Source organism: Staurois parvus, unplaced genomic scaffold (genome assembly GCF_062004578.1).
Source record: "Staurois parvus isolate SC_StPar_1 unplaced genomic scaffold, SC_StPar_1.0 ptg000353l, whole genome shotgun sequence".
Lineage (NCBI taxonomy): Eukaryota > Metazoa > Chordata > Amphibia > Anura > Ranidae > Staurois > Staurois parvus.
The window spans coordinates 1,040,645-1,063,934 of record NW_028318149.1 but is presented as its reverse complement, the minus strand read 5'-3'; the positions used below and the strand labels follow the sequence as shown (position 1 = coordinate 1,063,934).

The 23,290-nt window shown below is 41.4% G+C and overlaps 1 protein-coding gene and 1 long non-coding RNA gene across 2 annotated transcripts in view; both read left to right on the top strand.

The window, feature by feature from the left end:
- The window catches only part of RFTN2 (raftlin family member 2), a 54,622-nt gene extending 46,580 nt beyond the window's left edge, over positions 1-8,042 (top strand). Inside the window, exons 8-9 of the mRNA XM_089684707.1 lie at positions 1,228-1,312; positions 3,133-8,042. Of these exons, the coding sequence (XP_089540833.1) occupies positions 1,228-1,312; positions 3,133-3,399 (352 nt within the window). The 3' untranslated portion in view covers positions 3,400-8,042. The remainder of the gene's footprint in view (positions 1-1,227; positions 1,313-3,132) is intronic.
- The window catches only part of LOC149456631 (uncharacterized), a 187,249-nt gene extending 175,866 nt beyond the window's left edge, over positions 1-11,383 (top strand). Inside the window, exon 2 of the long non-coding RNA XR_016313839.1 lies at positions 8,169-11,383. This is a non-coding gene — a long non-coding RNA (uncharacterized LOC149456631). The remainder of the gene's footprint in view (positions 1-8,168) is intronic.
- Positions 11,384-23,290: the final 11,907 nt, after the last annotated feature.

Genomic DNA, 23,290 nt, shown 5'->3' with positions numbered 1-23,290 from the left:
TTGAGCAGTGACGTCATCACGCACGCCGCTATCACGTGGCTGGACCACGTGACCACAACCGCGGCATCTGTTGCTGACTACGGCTGGTGAGATGCCACTGTGTGTTCTGGGAGTAGGAGACTGTGTGCTGCAGGCTGCAGAAAGTTTTATATGCAAAAAGGCTGTATATTTACTTGCATAATGTGAGTGTGCTTTTAAAGGGAGAATTTTGAAGGATAAACATGTAAACGGTATTAACCGAATGGGTCCGCCTGAAAATCAGACAGGTAGACCTAATCAGTCCCCTCCTGTGAAAGAGGCATTGTGTCCGCATTACCAAATCACAATATTATTTTTAGTAAAAAATAAATACTTCTTGCTTTGTATGAATAGAAAGATGCTGTTTCCCAACTCCCGTCCCAGGCCTCCTGGATCACATATTCTCTGGTTGTCTGGCTACCAATTACTGCAGAGTCTATTTTTTTTTAATCAACATTGTGATAATAAGATCAAAATGTCTATCCACATGGATACCCACAATTACAAACTATACCTAAAAACATTTTAATACATTAATACACATGGATAAGATTGTCCCTAAGCTGATTTCTTTTAGCTATATTCCAAAATATCAAAACGATTGCAGGTTCCCTTTCACTGCAGAATTTCTGCCACTATTTACGTTACAGGAGTAGATCAGCAATGGCAGCCTCCATATATCCTTGTGACAGGTTTTCTTTTAATTATACTCTCAATATAATATTCTCCATATGTCCCGAATACTGGTACTCCCATAGGTGATAGTAGCAGCCACACTGTCAGAGGCACCTCCAATGTAGTGCACGGTTTCCATACAGTTTGTATTTACAAATAAATGCATCTGTTTTTGATCTAATTTGCTAGCTGGGTACATTTGTGTATTTCTGCATGACAAACACATAAGGTGGGAAAAAAGAAAGCTTTTGTAGGTTGGCATATACAGGAAATATGGTTAGCTTTAAGAAAGGGGGTTTACTCCCGAAATGCATCAGTTTTCTAAACGAATAGATGACACTGCCTATGGATGGAGTTTTCAGTCTGTTTTTAGAAGTGTTTGTATGTATTTGAATTTTTAGCCAATAAATGCTGATAGTGGTAATGTGCTAGGCGTTTGTGCCCTTCTGTGTGTGTTTTTGCAGTTTTTTTATATAGGAAATAATATGTAATATAAATATAATGCCAACTAACAGTATGTATCTATTTTTTTAGTGAAGGAAATCTGACTACAAAACAAATCATATTTCTTCAAAGATCTGCTATTCCACATGCACATTCAGCGGTTCAGTCACCCGAAGTAAGTTATCACCCAAGTAGAGATTGTATTAGGTGACTGAATCCAGGACACATTTCTTGTTCCAAGTTTAAAGCTCAACTTTGGGTTTTAAGAGAACCACACACTTTGTCCCTCATGAAGCCCCATGCATCTATTTCTCAAAAAATCCTTTTATACACATCTTAAATCCTGAAGTCACTTGACCTGTCATTTGACAACTTGTCCTTCTGCTTCTGCTCTGGTGTTGGAAGTGGGCAATCTTTACTTCTGTACAGAGCGGAGCCTATATAATAATGTTTGAGCAACATTATATGCAGTAGTCTGTAAAGATAAGACCCCAGGGAGGGTGTCTATGATGGCCTGGGCTCACAAAAAGTAGTTTGAATGACGCTGGGCATCATTCAGCTCAGAAGAGGACCAGCTGCAGCTTACAAAATGGTGAGCCTTTAAGAAACAGCACCAGAGAGTGGGTGAGTATTGCAGCAAAAGCGGCTTTTTATTTTTTAAACATTATGAGTTACCTATTTTTTTTTTTTATTTAATTACAAAAGGTGGATTCAGGCTTTAACCACAATTGTTTGACATAAACTTATGAGGATAAAAATACAAGCTTTGCCATGGATGCCTTGTTTTAAAAGATGCAGGGGATGTCAGCCTGATTTTGGATTCCCTACCTAGAGAGTCACTTAAGTGAAAGTAACACGAAGGATGAGAAGTCAGCCTAAAGATGCTAGTTGTACATACAGCAACACCATCCAAAATCCTGTCATCATCATACACACAGTACATACTGTACATGCACTGTATTACACAGGCAGTTATCAACATTTTCATAACCTGACACACAGTAAATTTAATTGTAGCACCCTCCTAGTTTAGGTAGGGGGAGCTAGACCCTAATGGCTAGTGAGAAGGTGATTAGCAGCTCAGGTGAGATAGGTGAGGCTTTCAGAAGAGGGCCTTGGAGGCATTGGGTGGGTCTGAGGACTGGTTGGCTGCACTTTTGAGGGACCTCAGCCAATCCCCAACAGGAGGCTTGGCAAGGGGCTGGACTCCCTTAAAAGTGATGGAGCCTGCTCAGTAGGAGGAGAGTTGGATGGAAGAAGGAGAGAGGAAGATGTGAGGTTGAGGTGATATGCTGCCAGGAGGCCTAGTGAGATGGTGCCTGCCTGTGAGCCTGGAGCTGGAAAAGAGGAAAACTTGGAGCTCACTGGTCTTCTGAGAGAGGACTTCCTGTATGGCAGAAAGGAGCAGCCCAGCTGAAAGGCCTGGTAGCAGCAGCCATTCCGCAAGTGGTACAGGAGAGGACTTGAGTGAGTACACCTGCACCCCCTTGGCGGATAGGTGAAGGAGCACTCTGGTGGGAAACCAGAATAGCCTTCTGCTAGTAACTGTACACCTTACTTAAACGAACAGGATCCAGATCCCCTGTTCAATCTCCAGATTTCTGGGTGAAGAGGAGTTCATCTATGGTCGGGGTAGTGCAACTGGAGCTTCTGGCTAGCACTCCAACAGAGACTGTGTCAGAGATGAGAAGCTGTGAATAGCTCAGGAAGTTGTCCTAAGATTTCAGTTCCCTTGGGCATCCTATACATCCCTTATCCTATCCAAGTTTAATCCCCTAAATAAAACAGAAAAAACAATGCTCAAGGCCTGATTTCTGTCTGTGGATGAAAGCTGTGTGGAAAATGCTAACTGACTGGCTGTTCAGGGCTATAGGGGGACCCACATTTATCAGCAATCCCTAAGGGGGTAGTGCTACATAATATATGTAGTAATTTCTGTTTTCATTTATTTTTGTCATTTCACTGAGCAGACAATTGTATTTAATTTTTTTTTAGAAAACGTCTGTGAGACAACAAACAGTAAATGAAGAGAGGAATAACAAATCCAGCAGAAGCATTGGACAGAAGACTCCAGGAAGCTTTGAAATTGGGCAACCATCAAATGAATTACATCTCTCTCCTTCCAAGCAGTACTGGAATACAGACAACAGTCAGCATTTTGGAAGTTTTTCTGGTTTCTGCAGCAATGATAGTATGCTAAGAGACCTGGATGATGTACAGTATGAACAAGAAGAAGCCGTGACCCAAGTCACCTGCATGTGAATACAGGCTCTAAATCCAGTTCTTTCTCTACTATCTCCTACCACAATAAAGGATTTGTATCTATAAAGAACTCATATATAAAAACTATTTCCTCAGAAGTCAGAAGATCATTTGCTAATTCAGCTCTTTAACTTTCCTTAGATAATTGAATTGAATTGCCTTATGTCATCCACAGTTTAAAAGAGGCTTGCCACAGAAGTGGCTGCACTGTAAGGTTTATGGGTTGGAGAGGGGCATACTTGTTTAGAGCTGATTCACACATGTGCAGGATTGAAGGTCAGGTTTCACAGCTAATTGATACAGTAGTTGTTCAGTGGTTCATGTCAGGTTTACATCAGGTTCAGGACAGGATTAAGTCCAGATTTTATCCTGCTCACACATGTGCGGTTTAGAAACAGTTCTCATAGAAGTCAATAGCCTGTAATCTGCACCTGAAACTGAGGACACAGCTTGGAAATTAGAGAGGACTCTTTTTCAAACCGCACTGAATCCACACTAATGCAGGCCATACATGGTTCAAATTCCGAATGATTTTTCGTCTGAAAATCAAAACGTCGTTCATTCTGTAATCCGATGGTGCCACCAATGATTTTGCAAATCGGTCGTTTTTCATGAATTTTCCAGCATGCCTGATAAACAAAATGAGGAGGAACCACGAAAATCGTCCGATGCCATTGCCCCACTAATAGAGTGAAAATCGGCGGATTATTCTTAGGTCCGATTTCCGTACGAAAATCGTTCGGAATTCGAACCATGTATGGCCTGCATAAGTCTGCACTGCCAGTGCACCGAACATATGTGAACAGGCACCATAGGAAGCAATGTTATTTTGCATGTCATGTGGATTGGATGCGGTTCAAACCGCATCCACTCTGCATATATGTGAACCGGCTCTTAGGTTTTGCTGGATACTGTGCCAAGATGACACATGACACTGGCACAGCCCACAGAACCACAGGCCCTGAGGAGTGTTTTTACCCTCCTTTTATGCAGTTGCATAAATATGCATCACACATCTATAGAAGTATTAGAAACTTAGCATATGGAAACAGTTAATCTAAGAGGATACCTCATACTTCCAAGTGCTGCAACAGAAGGAATGTGATGTTGCATGTACAGTATCTGTATGTCTACTATCTACATATATGGGAATGGTAAAAGCCAGCTTTCAGTATATAGGATAAACATTTCAGTATAGTAGATATGATCATGGGGCAATATGGAGCATTCTATATTCCTCCTAGGAATCTAGCCAATTGTGCTTTGCCAAGTCATATGCTCCATTACAGCCTACACTTAATCCCTGGGCACCGGCGCCTCCCGGACCTTTAAGGTGTTTGTGATGCTGGGAAGCGGGGTTTAGGGTCATGTGACCACCGTAATTGGCTGTCACAGTGGTCACAAGATCAGAAAGCCTTTCCATGAGGCTCCAGTAAATGTGCCGGGAGCACACAGGGTGCGCGATGTTGGCAAATGTTTGTTTACATTGGGCACGCAAATATGTAGCCTATCTGCGTCAAGGCTCAGCCGCCGAGAGGCCACATATTTGTGTACCGTCGGTGCCAAGGAGTTAAAGTGGCACCGAATACAAATAGTGAAGCTGGAGGGAGCATTAAGAAATGTTAATTGTGCCTAAATGGTACCCTAAACAAAGTACCTCTTGAATTCCTCATGAAAAATAACAGTGCATTTCCTGGAGAAGGTGCCTATGCACTCCTGTACCTACAGCCTCATAGCTCTATAAATGCATTGTTACATCCAAGGCACTGCTTCTCCTGACAGCTAGTCTTAGGAGATTTCACAGGTGATATCACTACTGTAATGTTCACGCTTTTCCTTGCTGGATGTTCTGACACGAGAAAATAAAACCTTGTCTCTACCACAAAATGGCTGCCACACCGAGGCACAGTACATAACAAGACATGGTAAGTGCCTTTCCCAGTGCCTTATCATTGCCATGTCTCTTTTTTTACAAACTATTTGGCATAAAATTCATTTCTATATTTTTAGAGTTTATTTTTGAGATGCTCATAATGTTTACAATAAGCATGAAAGCAAGTTCAAAGGTTATGTATTGATGTACCTAAACAACTGTTAAAAGCAGATGCTTCTCTTTGACTAAGGCAACATAACTGACTGAATTATATATACTGTATAAATATTTTAACTGGATTCAACATTTAAGCAAGTATTTATAATGCTTCTGGATGAAGCAAAAAGGAATGAGGGACAAAAGAAGTATTTTTAATTAAAAACAAAAAAGGGCTCTGGACTTGAACTCAGACTGAACTATCTGGAACTTTTGATCATGTAATCAAATTGTCATCATGTACAGACTGCTTGGGACATGAGCTGCAGAAAAGAGGTGCCACCCAACTGAGTGAATGCAAGTTTTGCTTATTGCACTTTTTCTGACGTGTAATGCAAAGAGGCATCTCATGTGGCGTGCAGGTCCCTGTGTTTACAGTATTATGAGAGGACTGGCCTGTTTCACCTATCTGAAACTGTTGTGTGAATGAGAGTAGACATTGCCTTACTGTACTTCTAATATCCAGCCTTAATTCATAACATAAACCTACAAGTGGTAGCATTGGGAAGCCATTCATTATGTTGAAGCTTAGCTTTCTACAAAGTAGACAACTCCAGGTTTCTCTTAAGTATGGATGTGCAAAACTCACATTTAATTTCCTCAAAATAATGTTGTTTTTTGGTGTAATATAGGGGTATAATGGCTCCTGGTGGTTATGGAAACTATCTTGGAGCTGTTCTCATGCCAAAAACTGCTCCTCATTAGCAAGTAATTTACATTTTATTCACAAATGAAAAAACAGGCAGTGGAGAAAAGCAAAGTAAAACAACTGAAAGTAGCATTATGGAACTTTTGATCAAATACATTGTTAAATATAGGATTGGAAAAAGAAAAGCACATACAAAATACACTAAATGAAATCAGCAAAACTACCCTAAAAACACTACCCAAGAAACACATCTAAATAAAGAGATAGCAAACATGTATTTCTTTTTTTTTTTCAAGCAAATTTAGCCTAATCAGCTCAGCGAGCAAACGTGAGAGTTTTGCTTTTGCAAAATACAGTACATTTCACCAAAATCACTCTGCCTGTCCTTACTCTGGAGTGATCTTTGTTATTCCTTCGTGCCATATTCATAATCTATATCCTGCCTTGAAGCAAGTATATCATTAAGTTACATTGATCAAAACTTGGCTGGTTCAGGAGAAACCAGATGAATTTCAATCAGTGGCAGTTAGTGTTGGGCATAATGTACGAGTCTAACATAAGTTCAACTCGAACATCGACCTTTCATGTGTTCGGCGAATGACAGTGATTGGCCAAAGCAGTGCACCTGACCACAGTGCAATGCAATGCTTTTGCCAATCACAGCGCATGACGATGCCCCCCTGCCCCAAAAGCATGTGGCCTGGTATGGTTCAGGAGGGGGGGGGGGCACTTGCTCATCACCTCCTTTCCTGATCTGCCGGGCTACATGCTCGGATAAGGGTCTGGTATGGATTTTGGGGGGTACCCCCACACCACTTTTTAAAAAAATTTGGTGTGGGGGTTCCCCTCAATATCCATATCAGACCTGAAGGGCTTGGTAGGAATGGGGGGTACCCCACATAGTTTTTTAAAAAGGGTTTTGCAATGCCAGCAATTCTTTTTACATTCAGCTGTCAGTGGGGAACCCCACTGACAGCTGAAACATGAAAGAATGTTTTCACTACTAAAATACTGCATGACTTAATAATATAACTCATGCGGTATTTTAGTATCTTACCATAAATCCAGATGCAGTAAGATACCACTTAGTGAATAGTCCCCTCTGTTCGAAGCTCACGGCCGAACTTTTGTTAAGTTTGAATGTTCGACCGCGAACTGAACAGGGGGTGTTCGGCCCGTCACTAGTGGCAGTACTCACTCGACAGAAGTCAAAGGAACATGTAGAAAAATTTGCTTTGATCAGTGGCTGCAGTCAGTGATTAGCGCATTCTGAAAGTGGCGGGTTCTGGCGGAGAAGGCGGGAATCCACCTCATTTGTGTGGACAGAGGAACCTATTACTTTTTTTTCACCCTACTGGCTGAGCAAAAAGAAAAAAATAACTGTGTACAGTCTGTTTTACACTGCACAACATTATTTGGGGAAAGAACCTGTGATAAAGACAAGTGCGAGATTGTGAATTTTCTAGTATGAAATCTTATAGGATTAAATTGTAAATATTTACAAAAACTTTGTGAATTTTGCAAATGTCTAATCGTCCAATGAGCTTTTTGTAAAAAAAAAATGCTAACTGCTCTAAATTAGAAAATTTAAAGAAAGCATGGTTTGAAAAAAAACTGCATCTTTGTGCTATTTTAATGAATTTAGATAATGGGAGTTGGCTCAGCAGTATGACACAATGGTGTACAGTACTAATGTATAAGCTATGTGTTGAATGTGAATTTTGTGGTATGTGGGGACAGTGTTCTATGCATGGTTTCATACCTAATGTTCAGTAACTCCTTCCTTCATCTCCAGATGCAAAAAAGCAGCACTTAAACATAAGTATTTATCTTTTCCTCTAGGTCTTTTAAAACATCTTTTATTTGGAATTTTACTTATACATTAAACATATAGATACATCTGAAGAGTCTCATAAAGCATTGTATTTTATATTTTAGTGTCATCAGAGAAACAAACTGATAAAAAGACAACTGTTAGAAGCAAAATATTTTCCTGTTTACATATTAATAAATAGAAAAGTACAGATGTAGTTATATTTTGCATACTACGGAATGCTAATTACTTGTGCTGGAGGCATGGTGAGCTTCATTGTTCTAATATGGAGTGTATATCATAGTTCAGGGCAAGGAGTGTGCAATGCAGAGAGTGCAGGGGTCAAGTGTGTGTATATCACAGAGAGTACAGAACACAGAGAGTACAGGGCTCAGGAGTGTGTACTGCAGAGAGTTCAGGGGTCAGGAGTGTGTAATGCAGAGAGTTCAGGGGTCAGGAATGTGTAATGCAGAGAGTTCAGGGGTCAAGTGTGTGTATATCACAGAGAGTACAGAACTCAGAGAGTACAGGGCTCCGGAGTGTGTAATGCAGAGAGTACAGGGGTCAGGAGTGTGTAATGCAGACAGTACAGGGGTCAGGAGTGTGTAATGCAGAGAGTTCAGGGGTCAGGAGTGTGTAATGCAGAGAGTTCAGGGGTCAAGTGTGTGTATATCACAGAGAGTACAGAACTCAGAGAGTACAGGGCTCAGGAGTGTGTAATGCAGAGAGTACAGGGGTCAGGAGTGTGTAATGCAGACAGTACAGGGGTCAGGAGTGTGTAATGCAGAGAGTTCAGGGGTCAGGAGTGTGTAATGCAGAGAGTGCAGGGGCCTGGAGTGCGTATCACAGAGAGTGCAGAATGCAGAGAGTGAAGGTCTCAGGAGTGTGTAATGCAGAAAGTGCAGGGGTTAGGAGTATTTACCACAACTCAGAAGTGCATAACGCAAAGAGTTCAGAGTCCCCTACAGTACAGAGCAACTCCATCCTATTACTCAATCCCCCCCACAGCCCAAAATCCCCTCTCAGTACAAACCCCCACCCTTTTGTGTATATTGTGTCATTTGTGTCATTATATTTCAGAACAATATATCAATTTTGCCTCTTCTTTGTGAAATACAATTTGTATCCTGGAGCAGTTCCTTTTTGGATGTAGCAATTTTATGTAGGAATACATCTGTATATAATAATTTGCAGGTGGGCTCATTGAATAGTTCACTTTACCAGAACTTTTCCTGATAAAATAGTATTATATAAATATTTATCTAGTTGGCTGGATGCTTTATCTAATAACATAAAGATTGTTATAGGTACCAATTAGTAAACAGTAGTACTGTTTGCACCATGGTGACTAATAAACCTTTACACCTTTTTAGGGTTAGTCTTTATGGGATATATATAAGCAGTACTGTGCAAATGTTTTAGGCAGGTGTGAAAAAAATTGCATTCAGAAATAGAAGTGCTAATAGCTTATTTTTGTCAATTAACAAAATGAGTAAAAATAAAAAAACATAAATGAACAGAAGAGAAATCCAAATCATATCAATAATTGGTGTTACACCCTTGGCCTTCAAAACAGCATCAATTCTTTTAGGTACACTTGCACACAGTTTTTGAAGGAAGTTGGCAGGTAGGTTGTTCCAAATATCCAGGATAACTAACCACAGATCTTTTGTGGATGTAGGCTGCTTCAAATCCTTCTGTCTCTTCATGTAATACCAGACAGACTCAATGATGTTGAGATCAGAGATCTGTGAGGGTCACAGCATCACTTCCAGAACTCCTTGTTCTTCTCTAGGCTGAACATCGTTCCTAATGACATTGGCTGTATGTTTTGGGGTCGTTGTCCTGCTGCAGAATACATTTGGGTTCAATCACATGCCTACCTGATGGTATGGCATGATGGATAAGTATCTGCCTGTATTTTTCAGCATTGAGGACACCACTGATCCTGCCCAAGTCTCCAACTCCATTTGCAGAAAGGCAGCCCCAAACTTGCAAGGAACCTCCACCATGCTTCACTGCTGCCTGCAGACACTCATTATTGAACAGCTTTCCAGCCCTTCATAAACAAACTGCTTCCTGCTATAGCCAAATATTGCATGTTTTGACTCATCAGTCCAGAGCACCCCAGTTCAGCAAATGCATTTCCATGTTGTGTGTACTGTGGGAGACCAAATAAAGTGAATGCAGGGTCATGGGTTTAACACTTTAAGTTTCCTTGGCCGACCACTGCATCTATGGTCCTCAACATTGCCCAATCAATGGTGTCCTCAATGATGACCAATACAGGCAGATACTTATCAGGCCATACCATCAGGGAGACATGTGATTGGCCCCAAATTTATTCTGCAGCAGGACAATGACCCTACACATACAGCCAATGTGATTACCCCTTAGTGACTAAGGGTAAAACAAATGTTAATGCCTTAACACAGTTTTGCAACTTTGACATGTGTTCGTAAAATTGTACATATCATCAAAACTACTTTTTGCATCCAGGTGGATTATACCTTGTTTTTTCTGGACAAATTGGACTTTCTTTTGGAGGTAAATGGTAATGGATAACTCCTGATTTTTTTAATATTAAAGGAAAACTACCAGGGACTGAAATGCTCCAGGAAAGCTATTTTCAAGCTGAGCTAATCAAAATGACCACAGCCGAACACAGTTGAAAGTCAAATGGCTTTCTGTGCCATTAAGAAGGTGATTAGCTACACGTGATGAGTTTACAAATCATTTTTAGCGATAGCGGTAAACCTTTTTCCAACTCTGACATGTTGGTGTTATATCTTTCATTTGGATGTTATAAGTTGCACTGAGTAAATACAGCTGGATAAAATAAAAACTTTGTGTTCAGTTTAAGCTGTAAGGCAACAAAATTTGATTATTTTAAAGGGGGTGAATCTTTTCTATACCCACTGTATGCGGCCCCACAGATAAAGGCCCACTTCAGTGCATATATGCATACTATTGGTGGGGAACGGGTTAAGAACTATTTTCAGTGAAAAGAAGAACAAGGAGTCCGGAAAGTGATTGTTTGAGCTCTGATCTCAACATCATGGAGTCTGTCTGGGATTACAAGAAGAGACAGAAGAATCTGAGAGAGCCTACATCCACAGAATATCTGTTATTAATGTCCCAAGATGTTTGAAACAATCTGCCTGCTGAGTTCCATCAAAAACTGTGTGCATGTGAACAAAGAAAAATTGATGTTCTGCAAAATGTTTCCACGCTTTTTAAAATATACAGTGCCTTGAAAAAGTATTCATACCCCTTGAAATTTTCCACATTTTGTCTTGTTACAACAAAAACGTAAATGTATTTTATTGGGATTTTATGTGATAGACCAACACAAATTGGCACATAATTGTGAAGTGGAAGGAAAATGATAAATGGTTTTCAAGATTTTTTACAAATAAATATCTGAAAAGTGTGGCATGCATTTGTATTCCGCCCCCTGAGTTGATACTTAGTAGAACCACCTTTCGCTGCAATTACAGCTGGAAGTCTTTTTGGGGATGTCTCTACCAGCTTTGCACATCTAGAAAGTGAAATTTTTGCCCATTCTTCCTTGCAAAATAGCTCAAGCTCTGTTAGATTGGATGGAGAGCGTCTGTGAACAGCAATTTTCAAGTCTTTATCTGAATTTACGGTATCCCCTAAATAAATCTACATCCAAACGTATACCCAATAGCATAAATAAACACTTTCACCCTAAAAGTGTAACAATCTGTGAATAATCATATGCTACCTATACCATATATAAATCTTCAATCATATAATAAAATAAAACATTTATCAAAATTTGAATAATATAAAAAAAATGTCCAAATATAAATCAGTGCAAAAAACATAAAAATTGTGTCCTTCAAAAAAAATATATATAGGCACTCAGTGAAAATTCCAAAAAATCCTGGTGTTGAAGCCTTCCAAATGGCTCCCTTGACCAAAGTAAACCTCAAAAGAAAAGAAAATGTTCAATTCTTGCCACAGATTCTCAATTGGATTTACGTCTTGACTTTGCTGGGCCATTCTAACACATGTAGCTCTGGCTGTATGTTTAGGTTCGTTGTCCTGCTGGAAGGTGAACCTCCACCCCAGTCTCAAGCCTTTTGCGAACTCTAACAGGTTTTCTTCTAAGATTGCCCTGTATTTGGTTCCATCCATCTTCCCATCAGCTCTGACCAGCTTCCCTGTTCCTGCTAAAGAAAAACATCCCCACAACATGATGCTGCCGCCACCATTTTTCACGGTGGGGATGATGTGTTCAGGGTGATGTGCAGTGTTAGTTTTCCACCACACATAGCGTTTTGCTTTTAGGCCAAGAAGTTCAATTTGATCTCATCTGACCAGAGCACCTTCTTCCACATGTTTTCTCTGTCCCCCACATGGCTTCTCGCAAACTGCAAATGGGACTTCTTATGGCGTTCTTTCAACAATGGCTCTCTTCTTGCCACGCTTCCATAAAGGCCAGATTTGTGGAGTGCATGACTAATAGTTGTCCTGTAGACAGATTCTCCCACCTGAGCTGTGGATCTCTGCAGCTCCTCCAGAGTTACCATAGGCCCCGTGGCTGCTTCTCTGATTAATGCTCTCCTTGCCTAACCTGTCAGTCTAGGTGGACTGCCATGTCTTGGTAGGTTAGCAGTTGTGCCATACTCTTTCCATTTTCAGATGATGGTTTGAACAGTGCTATGTGAGATGTTCTAAGCTTGGGATATTCTTTTATAACCTAACCGTGCTTTAAAATTCTCCACTTTTTTTGCTATAAGCAAATTGTGTAAAAAAAAAAATACTGATCACTTCCCCAAAGTAGTACAATGTTACTATGGTAACATTGTACTACTTTGGACATAGTGAAATATGAAAAAAAAATCTTAAAACAAAGAAAAAATTTTTTATAAAAAATTTAAAATAAAAAAAACAAAAAAAACCCATATATATATTTTTTTCACACTGTCACCAGTCAGTGTCCCTGATCACCGCCATGCCAGTTATATGATGACGCTGTACTGCATTGGTGACAGTATGTAAAAAAAAAATAGTGAAAATAATTTTTTTTATTTTTTCATTTTCCAAAAAATTATGACAAAAAAAATACAACTTCAAAAACTCGCCATGCCTCTTATGAAATACGTCGGACTGTCTACTTTGCAAAAAGTGGTAATTTGGGGGATATCTGTACTATTCTGACATTCTTGGACTTCAAGAAATTAGATTGGCTGTCAGTACTTCAGGACTGATCAATATTCAGATCTATACCATAGTTTGTGAACTCTATAACTTTCCTACAAACTAAAAAATACATCCTAATTTGGGTTATTTTCACCAAAGACATGTAGCAGAATACATCTCGGCCTAAATTTATGAAGAACAATTATTTATTTGCAAACTTTTATAACAGAAACAAAGAAAAACGTGTTTTTTTCCCCAAATATTCTGGCTTTTTTTGTTAATTTAGCAAAAAATAAAAACCCCAGCGATGATTAAATACCACCAAAAGAAAGCTCTAGTTGTGTGAAGAAAATGATAAAATTTTAGTTTGGGTACAATGTTGTATGACCGTGCAATTGTCATTCAAAGTGTGAGAGCGCTGAAACCTGAAAAATGGCCTGGGCAGGAAGGTGTAAAATTGCACGGTATTGAATTGGTTAATGACCAGGCCTTTTTTTGCTGTTTGGCACTGCACTAATTCAAATGATAATTGCGCGGTCATGCAATGCTGTACCCAAACGAAATTTACGTCCTTTTTTTCACACAAATAGAGCTTTCTTTTGGTGGTATTTTATCACCTGTGCGCTTTTTATTTTTTGCGCTATGAACAAAAAAATCATGAAATTTTGAAAAAAAACAATATTTTCTACTTTCAGCTATAAAAAATATATCGTAAACTCAAAGTTAGTCATAAATTTAAGCCAAAATGTATTTTGCTACATGTTTTTGGGCGCTAATACTATTGGAAGTCGCCAGCGACACTGATACAGTGATCAGTAAAAATCTGTAAAAATCTGTTCACTGATCAATGACACTGGTGACAGGGCAGTGAAGGGGTTAACTGGGGGGGGGGGGCGATGAAGGGGTTAAATGGGATTACTGGTGTACTAGCGGGCAATCTGGCACTATCTGGGAGGGGCGCTAACACTATTTGAAGTCGCCAGCGACACTGATACAGTGATCAGTAAAAATCTGTTCACTGATCAATGGCACTGGTGACAGGGCAGTGAAGGGGTTAACTGGGGGGCGATCAAGGGGTTAAACGAGATTACTGGTGTACTAGCGGGCAAACTGGCGCTATCTGGGAGGGGCGTTAACACTATTGGAAGTCGCCAGCAACACTGATACAGTGATCAGTAAAAATCTGTTCAATGATCATTGACACTGGTGACAGGTCGGTGAAGGGGTTAACTGGGGGGGGGGGGTGATCAAGGGGTTAAATGGGATTACTGGTGTACTAGCGGGCAATCTGGCGCTATCTGGGAGGGGTGCTAACACTATTTGAAGTCACCAGCGACACTGATACAGTGATCAGTAAAAATCTGTTCACTGATCAATGACACTGGTGACAGGGAAGTGAAGGGGTTAACTGGGGGGGGCGATCAAGGGGTTAAACAGGATTACTGGTGTACTAGAGGGCAAACTGGCGCTATCTGGGAGGGGCGCTAACACTATTGGAAGTCGCCAGCGACACTGATACAGTGATCAGTAAAAATCTGTTCACTGATCAATGACACTGGTGACAGGGCAGTGAAGGGGTTAACTGGGGGGGGGGATCAGGGGGTTAAATGTGTCCTAGAGTGTTCTGTCTGTGTAGTGCTTTTGTACTCACAGTTTTTCTGTCTTCTTCTCTCTCTGGGACGAATGTGCCCAGGCAGAGAAGAATGACATCATATCCTGTCCTGTGTAAATGTCAACACAGGACAGGATAGGACAGGGACCGATCATCCGATTTCAGCCAGACATCACAGGCTGAAACCGGATGATTGATCCCTCCGGGATCAAATCGTGACACCCGCGGGTCGGCGGGAGCGCGCGCGCCCCCTGCCCGCGAAAACCTCGGGAGCGCGGAGCACGTTTTAAAACGTGCTTTTGTGCAGCCGTGCTGCCCTGCCACCGTTTTAATGCAGTGGCTGGGCGGCAAGAGGTTAAGTGCACCTTGAAACATAAATGTAAAAGTAGAATACATTTATGAGTAGCTGAGATATGATGGGATCTGTAGAAGTAGTTCAGTAGTAGATATAGTTTAATCTTGTGTTATTAGAGATAACTTAACTGCTTCCTGCCCACCTGCCCACAATGTACTGCGGCCGGGCAGCAGCTACAGGCAAAGCGACATACGGGTACGTCGCTCTGGCTGTACTAACACAGGGGGGCGCTGTGTGCGCCCGAGCGGACGCGCAGCACTCCCCACCCTCGACTGCTGTGTTCGTTGGACATGATCACAATGTAAGCAAAGATGTTATGAATCAATTTGATTCATAACAGCTCTTCATCTCTTCCTAGTAAGCTGTGATTGGCCCACATCTGTCACATGATACATGGGGCCAATCACAGCACCCTGTACCATATGACCAGCTCCAGCCAGTCACAGATCACTATCTTGAGCTGTCATAAACCTAACTCAAGCTTTGCATTGCAGGAGAAATTATCTTTATTTCTCCTGCAAAGCAAACTGCAAAAAAAAATCCCTGATCACCCCTCCCCCCACAGTACTACAATGTTACTATGGCAACATTGTACTATTCTGATAAAAGCATTTGAAATAATAATTAAAAAATGTTAAACAAAATAAAATAAAAAATACCATATTGAGAATTAAAAAAAAACAACATTTAAGCCAATTGCTTACCCACTGTGACACTGTGGTGATCTGTCACGATGTAAAAAATGATATTTCGCCCAGGATTCACAACAAGGCAGGTTGAGGGGCTCCAGGGAGCTTGTTTAACCACCTCCCGCCTGCCATATAGTACTATGATGGGCGCAAGGTGGTTCTCTCGTTCTGGGAGGACGTCATATGACACCCTCCCATTCTCACTGCACATGCGCAGCTCAGGGAGCACACAGTGTGGCGATCGGCAGTGCGCTGTGTCCCTCGAAGATGTCGGCTCGGTCATGTGATCAGCTGTGTCCAATCACAGCTGATCACATGTAAACAGGGAAATGCCGGTTATCGACATTTCTCTCCTCTCTAGCTGTCACGCTGACAGCTCGAGAGGAGAGCCGGTAATCAGCTTTCCGCGGAGGGGACATGTACACTGATCATCAGGGCACTGATGATCAGTGTGCCCTGATGATCAGTGTAGCCCCAGCAGTGCCACCTGTCAGTGTCCATCAGTGCCTTATGTCAGTGCTCATCAGTGCCTTGTGCCAGTGCCCATCAGTGCCACATATCAGTGCCTACCAGTGCACATCAATGCCACATATCAGTGCCCATCTGAGCTGCCTTTCAGTGTCACCCATCACTGCCAGTCAGTGCCACCTATCAATGCCAGTCAGTGCCACCTATCAGTGCTGCCAATCAGTGCCACCTATTAGTGCCAACCAGTGCCAGTCAGTGCTGGCTATCAGTGCGCATCAGTGCCGCCTATCAGTGCCTGTCAGTGCTGCCTAACAGTGCCAGTCAGTGCTGCATAACAGTGCCAGTCAGTGCCGCCTATTAGTGCCAGTCAGTGCTGCCTATCAGTGCCATGTATCAGTGCCATGTATCAGTGCTGCCTTTCAGTGCCCATCAGTGATGCCTGTCAATGCCCATCAGTGCCACCTACCAGTGCCTCCTCATCAGTGCCCATCAGTGCCACCTATCAGTGTCCATTAGTGCAACCTATCAGTGCCCATCACTACAGCCTCATTAGTGCACATCAGTGAAGGAGAAAAATCACTTATTTTCAAAATTTTATAACAAAAACTAAGAAAAAAAATATTTTTTTCAACATTTTCAGTGGTTTTTGGTTTGTTTAAGAAAAAATAAAAAACCCTGAGGTGATTAAATACCACCAAAATAAAGATCTATCTGTCACAAAAAAATGATAAAAATTTAATATGGGTACAGTGTTGCATGACCGCGCAATTGTCATTCAAAGTGCGACATCGCTGAAAGCTGGAAATTGGCCTGGGCAGGAAGGGGGTATAAGTGCCCTGTAGGCTAGTGGTTAAGTTGGAGGAGACTTTGTTTTCAGTTTCCTCGGTTCTTTGCAAAACTCTGTTTGGGACCTGGAGTTTGGAGAATTCGCAGTGATCTGGGTGGAAGGATATCTCCAATCCTGGGACCAGGTTTTGGGAATGGCGAAGAGAGTGATTGGGCAGTTGTGTGTGGGTCTCTTCTAGAGTCAGGACCAGGGTTCTGGGCTCCACCCTCCTAAGGAGTTCATGTGGTTGTAAGGGAACAACCACAAGTGTGCATGGTGGCACAGAGTAGTCTGACAGAGCAGACAGGGGGCCCAAGCCTGTGGGCTGGAGAAGCAGGAATGCTGTCAAAGGGCGCTAACCAAGGTGCAGTGTTTTGTATGTGAATGGTCAAGAGGACCGGGGCATAAAGCCTGAGCAGCAGTGCTGCTAAAGAGAGCCAGGAGGCTGAATCTTTTTTCTTTTGCATTGATGGTGGGTACCCCTGTGTGGGAAACCTATATTGTATGGACTTTCTTGTTTTCCTTTAAATAAAATTGGGCAAAAACGGTCCTTAAAAAGAAGAAAGTGCGTGGCTGCGTGCTTTAAAAGTATTACCCTTGATGCCAGTGGTCACACCACATTTTGCGGGCGAGCAGCGGCTCTGGGCAAAGTGACGTAATCTTACGCCGCTTTCTATTTCGGGTTGTGAAAGCGCCTGCTGCCCCCAAGCCAACTTTGTCGCATTAAGTGGCCAATGGATAGAGCCATGTTTTGTAAAATCTTGGATGAGAACCTTCTTCCCTCAGCCAGAACACTGAAGATGGGTTGTGGAAGGGTCTTCCAGCATGACAATGACCCAAAACATACCGCCAAGGCAACAAAGAAGGGGCTCAAGAAGAAGCAAATTAAGGTCATGGAGTGGCCTAGCCAGTCCCCAGACCTTAATCCTACAGAAAATTAATGGAGGGAGCTGAAACTTCGAGTTGCGAAGTGACAGACAAAAAACCTTAAGGATTTTAAGAAGATCCGTGAAGAAGAGTGGACCAAAATCCCTCCTGCAATGTGTGCAAACCAGGTAACCAACTATAAGAAATGTCTTACCTCTGCACTTGCCAACAAGGGTTCCTCCACTAAGTACTAAGTCATGTTTTGCTTGGGGATCAAATACCTATTTTACTCACTGAATTGGAACTCAATTTATAACATTGGTATCGTGTTGTTTCTGGGTTTCTGGTTGACATTCTGTCTCTATCATTTAAAAAATAAATGGATACAAATTATAGACCCTTCATTTCTTTGTAAGTGGGCAAATTTACAAAATCTGCAGGGAATCAAATAATAATTTTCCCCACTGTATGTAAGATTTGTATCTGCCTGTGTGTGTGGTCTGCCAGCTGGATTGGAGTGGAGTTTCCCTCTAGTGGTAACCAAAGGTAGTGCGGGCTGTGAAAGTGTGTCAAGGCAAGGCAAGTCACATTGCTCAGAATAAGTCTCCGTCATTCCCTCTTAGCCCAGTCAAGGATCACGCCCTGGTTAGCTAGTCACCATGAGTGTGAGTGTGAGTGACACACCTGTTTTAGTAAATCTATCAGCAAACACAAATGCTGCTGCGCTTAGGGATGGACTCGATGCAGGCTACAACCACATTAAGAATGTCCTGGAACATGCACACCTAGCTGCCCTCAAATAGACCGGAGGAATCCAAATATACTGAATGAGGAAAGAACAAACAGAGGGGGCACAGGCCTAATGCATTACCATAAAAAATGTTTGATAAGAAATAAAATAGGTGTTGTACTCACAAACGACAATAAAGTCAAGGCATATCATAAAAGAACAGCTGGGTCAACACCGCGCCCTTTGAGGAAGAGGCAACTCCTCGAAACGCGTCAGCATATTGGATGTCTACACTCCCTATTGCAGACTGTTACTCAGCGCGCTGTTTGTTCTTTCCTCATTTAGTAAATCTACCCCTGTGTGTTCACCTCTCAAGACCCGTGGGTGCCGTTTTCCCATTTGAACTATATGTACTACAGTCTTTGTTGCACACTCGGGCCCATTGTTATCTCTGATATGTGTGCAGTGGCAACCACTGGATTTTATATACAGTCAGGTCCATAAATATTGGGACATGGACACAATTCTAACATTTTTGGCTCTATACACCACCACAATGGATTTGAAATGAAACGAACAAGATGTGCTTTAACTGCAAACTGTCAGCTTTAATTTGAGGGTATTTACATCCAAATCAGGTGAACGGTGTAGGAATTACAACAGTTTGCATATGTGCCTCCCACTTGTTAAGAGACCAAAAGTAATGGGACAGAATAATAATCATAAATCAAACTTTCACTTTTTAATACTTGGTTGCAAATCCTTTGCAGTCAATTACAGCCTGAAGTCTGGAACGCATAGACATCACCAGACGCTGGGTTTCATCCCTGGTGATGCTCTGCCAGGCCTCTACTGCAACTGTGTTCAGTTCCTGCTTGTTCTTGGGGCATTTTCCCTTCAGGTTTGTCTTCAGCAAGTGAAATGCATGCTCAATTGGATTCAGGTCAGGTGATGGACTTGGCCATTGCATAACATTCCACTTCTTTCCCTTAAAAAACTCTTTGGTTGCTTTTGCAGTCTGCTTAGGGTCATTGTCCATCTGCATTGTGAAGCGGCGTCCAATGAGTTGTGAAGCATTTGGCTGAATATGAGCAGATAATATTGCCGGAAACACTTCAGAATTCATCCTGCTGCTTTTGTCAGCAGTCACATCATCAATAAATACAAGAGAAGCAGTTCCATAGGCAGCCATACATGCCCACGCCATGACACTACCACCACCATGCTTCACTGATGAGGTGGTATGCTTAGGATCATGAGCAGTTCCTTTCCTTCTCCATACTCTTCTCTTCCCATCACTCTGGTACAAGTTGATCTTGGTCTCATCTGTCCATAGGATGTTGTTCCTGAACTGTGAAGGCTTTTTTACATGTCGTTTGGCAAACTCTAATCTGGCCTTCCTGTTTTTGAGGCTCACCAATGGTTTCCATCTTGTGGTGAACCCTCTGTATTCACTCTGGTGAAGTCTTCTCTTGATTGTTGACTTTGACACACATACACCTACCTCCTGGAGAGTGTTCTTGATCTGGCCAACTGTTGTGAAGGGTGTTTTCTTCACCAGGGAAAGAATTCTTCGGTCATCCACCACAGTTGTTTTCCGTGGTCTTCCGGGTCTTTTGGTGTTGCTGAGCTCACCGGTGCGTTCCTTCTTTTTAAGGATGTTCCAAACAGTTGTTTTAGCCACGTCTAATGTTTTTGCTATCTCTCTGATGGGTTTGTTTTGTTTTTTCAGCCTAATGATGGCTTGCTTCACTGATAGTGACAGCTCTTTGGATCTCATCTTGAGAGTTGACAGCGACAGATTCCAAATGCAAATAGCACACTTGAAATTAACTCTGGACCTTTTATCTGCTCATTGTAATTGGGATAATGAGGGAATAACACACACCTGGCCATGGAACAGCTGAGAAGCCAATTGTCCCATTACTTTTGGCCCCTTAACAAGTGGGAGGCACATATGCAAACTGTTGTAATTCCTACACCGTTCACCTGATTTGGATGTAAATACCCTCAAATTAAAGCTGACAGTCTGCAGTTAAAGCACATCTTGTTGGTTTCATTTCAAATCCATTGTGGTGGTGTATAGAGCCAAAAATGTTAGAATTGTGTTGATGTCCCATTATTTATGGACCTGACTGTATATATATGTATACACACACACACACACTATATTGCCAAAAGTATTGGGACGCCTGCCTTTACACAAACAGAAACCTGTTCAATATTGAGTTGGCCCACTCTTTGCAGCTAAAACAGTTTCAACTCTTCTGGGAAGGCTGTCTACAAGGTTTAGGAGTGTGTCTATGGGAATGTTTTACCATTCTTCCAGAAGCGCATTTGTGAGGTAAGGCACTGATGTCGGATGAGAAGGCCTGGCTTGCCATCTACGCTCAAATTCATCACAAAGGTGTTCTCTCAGGTTGAGGTCAGGAACCTGTGCAGGCCAGTCAAGTTCCTCCACTCCAAACTTGCTCAACCATGTCCTTATGGACCTTGCTTTGTTGATTGGTGCACAGTCATGTTGGAACAGGAAGGGGCCATCCTCAAACTGTTCCCACAAGGTTGGGAACATGAAATTGTCCAAAATGTCTTGGCATGCTGATGCCCTAAGGGTTCCCTTCACTGGAACTAAGGGGCCAAGCCCAACCCCTGAAGAACAACCGCACACCATAATCCCCCCCTCCAACAAACTTTACACTTGGCATAATGCAGTCAGGCAAATACCTCCTGGCAGCCACCCAAGCCAGAAACGTCGGATGGATTGCCAGACAGAGAAGTGTGGTTCGTCCCTCCAGAGAACACATCTCCACTGAGTCCAGCGGTGGCGTGCTTTACACCAAAAACATAAGAAAAAGAGAATAGTAGGAGAAGGGGTGTTCAATGTGAGTGGACTTTCTTTATCTAATGAAGAATTATTGGTCCTAGATAAGGGCCTTAAATATGCCCCCCCTGCACCTGCAAATAAATTCAATAGTTATATTGACACTCAGCAATTTATTAGGAAGCTTAATATTAAAAAATATTTTTTGGGGCAACCAGGGGCTAAGAATCTTTTAAGTAATGTCCCTAGTAGTAGAATCACCCACACCAATTTTAGAAATAAATCCATTTTTAACCCTCAGATTTCAAACAATAGCCAAATTGATGCTTTTAAAAAAATGGTTACTAATGATTTGGAAAAATTGGTCATCCCCAAAACTAACAGGAATATTGGTATTGAAATAGGCATGAAGAAATTGAGTAAGAGGGATGATCTAGTCATTAGACCAGCGGACAAGGGAGGAGGCATCGTGACCTTGTCAAAGGACTATTATATGAGTGAACTGGCCACTCAATTGGAAGATACCCATACCTATCAGATATTAACGAAAAATCCTACCGTGCAATACAAAAAAGAATTGGAATTATTAGTAAAAAGGGGAGTAGAGAAAAATATTTTAAACAAAAAGAAGCAAGATATCTTGTACCAGATACATGTAGAGTACCAGTTATATATACTGTCCCGAAAATCCATAAAGATGAAAAAAATCCACCAGGGAGGCCAATAGTAAATGGCATACAGTCTGTCCTGGCCAGAATGGGACAATACATTGATGAGTTCTTACAACCGGTGGTAAAGCAAATGAAGTCATATTTGAGAGACACGAAACAACTTATACAGATATTGAATGAATTTAAAGGTGGACAAGAGCTTCTTCTGGCTAGTGGGGATGTTTCCTCACTATACACTATTATAAGCCATGATGATGCAATGGAAGTGGTAAATTTGGGACTCAGGACGTGCAGTGATTTATCTTGGACTCAGAGAAAATATTTATTGGATAGCCTGGAGTTTTGTCTGAGTCACAATTATTTCTGGCATGATAATAAATATTATAAACAGGTAAAAGGAGTAGCGATGGGTGCAAGATTTGCGCCGAGTGTGGCAAACATTTTTATGGGATATTGGGAAAGTAAAGATTTATACCAAGATTATCCAGAGGAGTTGAAAGTTTACAAAAGGTACATTGACGATGTGATTATCATTTGGGAGGGGGAGTTGACCACCTTATTAATATTTCTTAATAAACTTAATAATAATGATAAAAATATCAAATTTACGTGGGAGTTTAGTAAAGATGAAATTAATTTTTTGGATCTCAATATTAGGATTTGTAATGGCGATATTACAACTAAAACTTTTTTTAAAAAAGTTGACTGCAATGGTTATATCCCTAGGGGGAGTTGTCACTACCCGCCTTGGATATTTAACATCCCTAAAGGTCAGTTTGTCAGAATTAGAAGGAACTGTACCTATGTACATGACTATTTTCAACAAGCTGAAGTACTAGGATCTAGATTTGTTGACAAAGGTTACCCGAAAGAGGAGATAGAACTTAAAATAAAGGAAGTGGGTAATATTGATAGGGAGAATCTTTTGAAAGATAGTATTAAGGATAAACAATTAGATTCGCAAACTGCGGTCATCCTAGATTTCAATATTCACAAGAAGATAGAAAGTATATATAAGAAGTATTGGAATATCCTTAAGTTGGATCCAGTTTTAGGAGAGTCATTACCAGACTGCCCTAGATTTATTTACAGAAGAGCACCTACTATCAGGTCAAAGGTGGTTAGG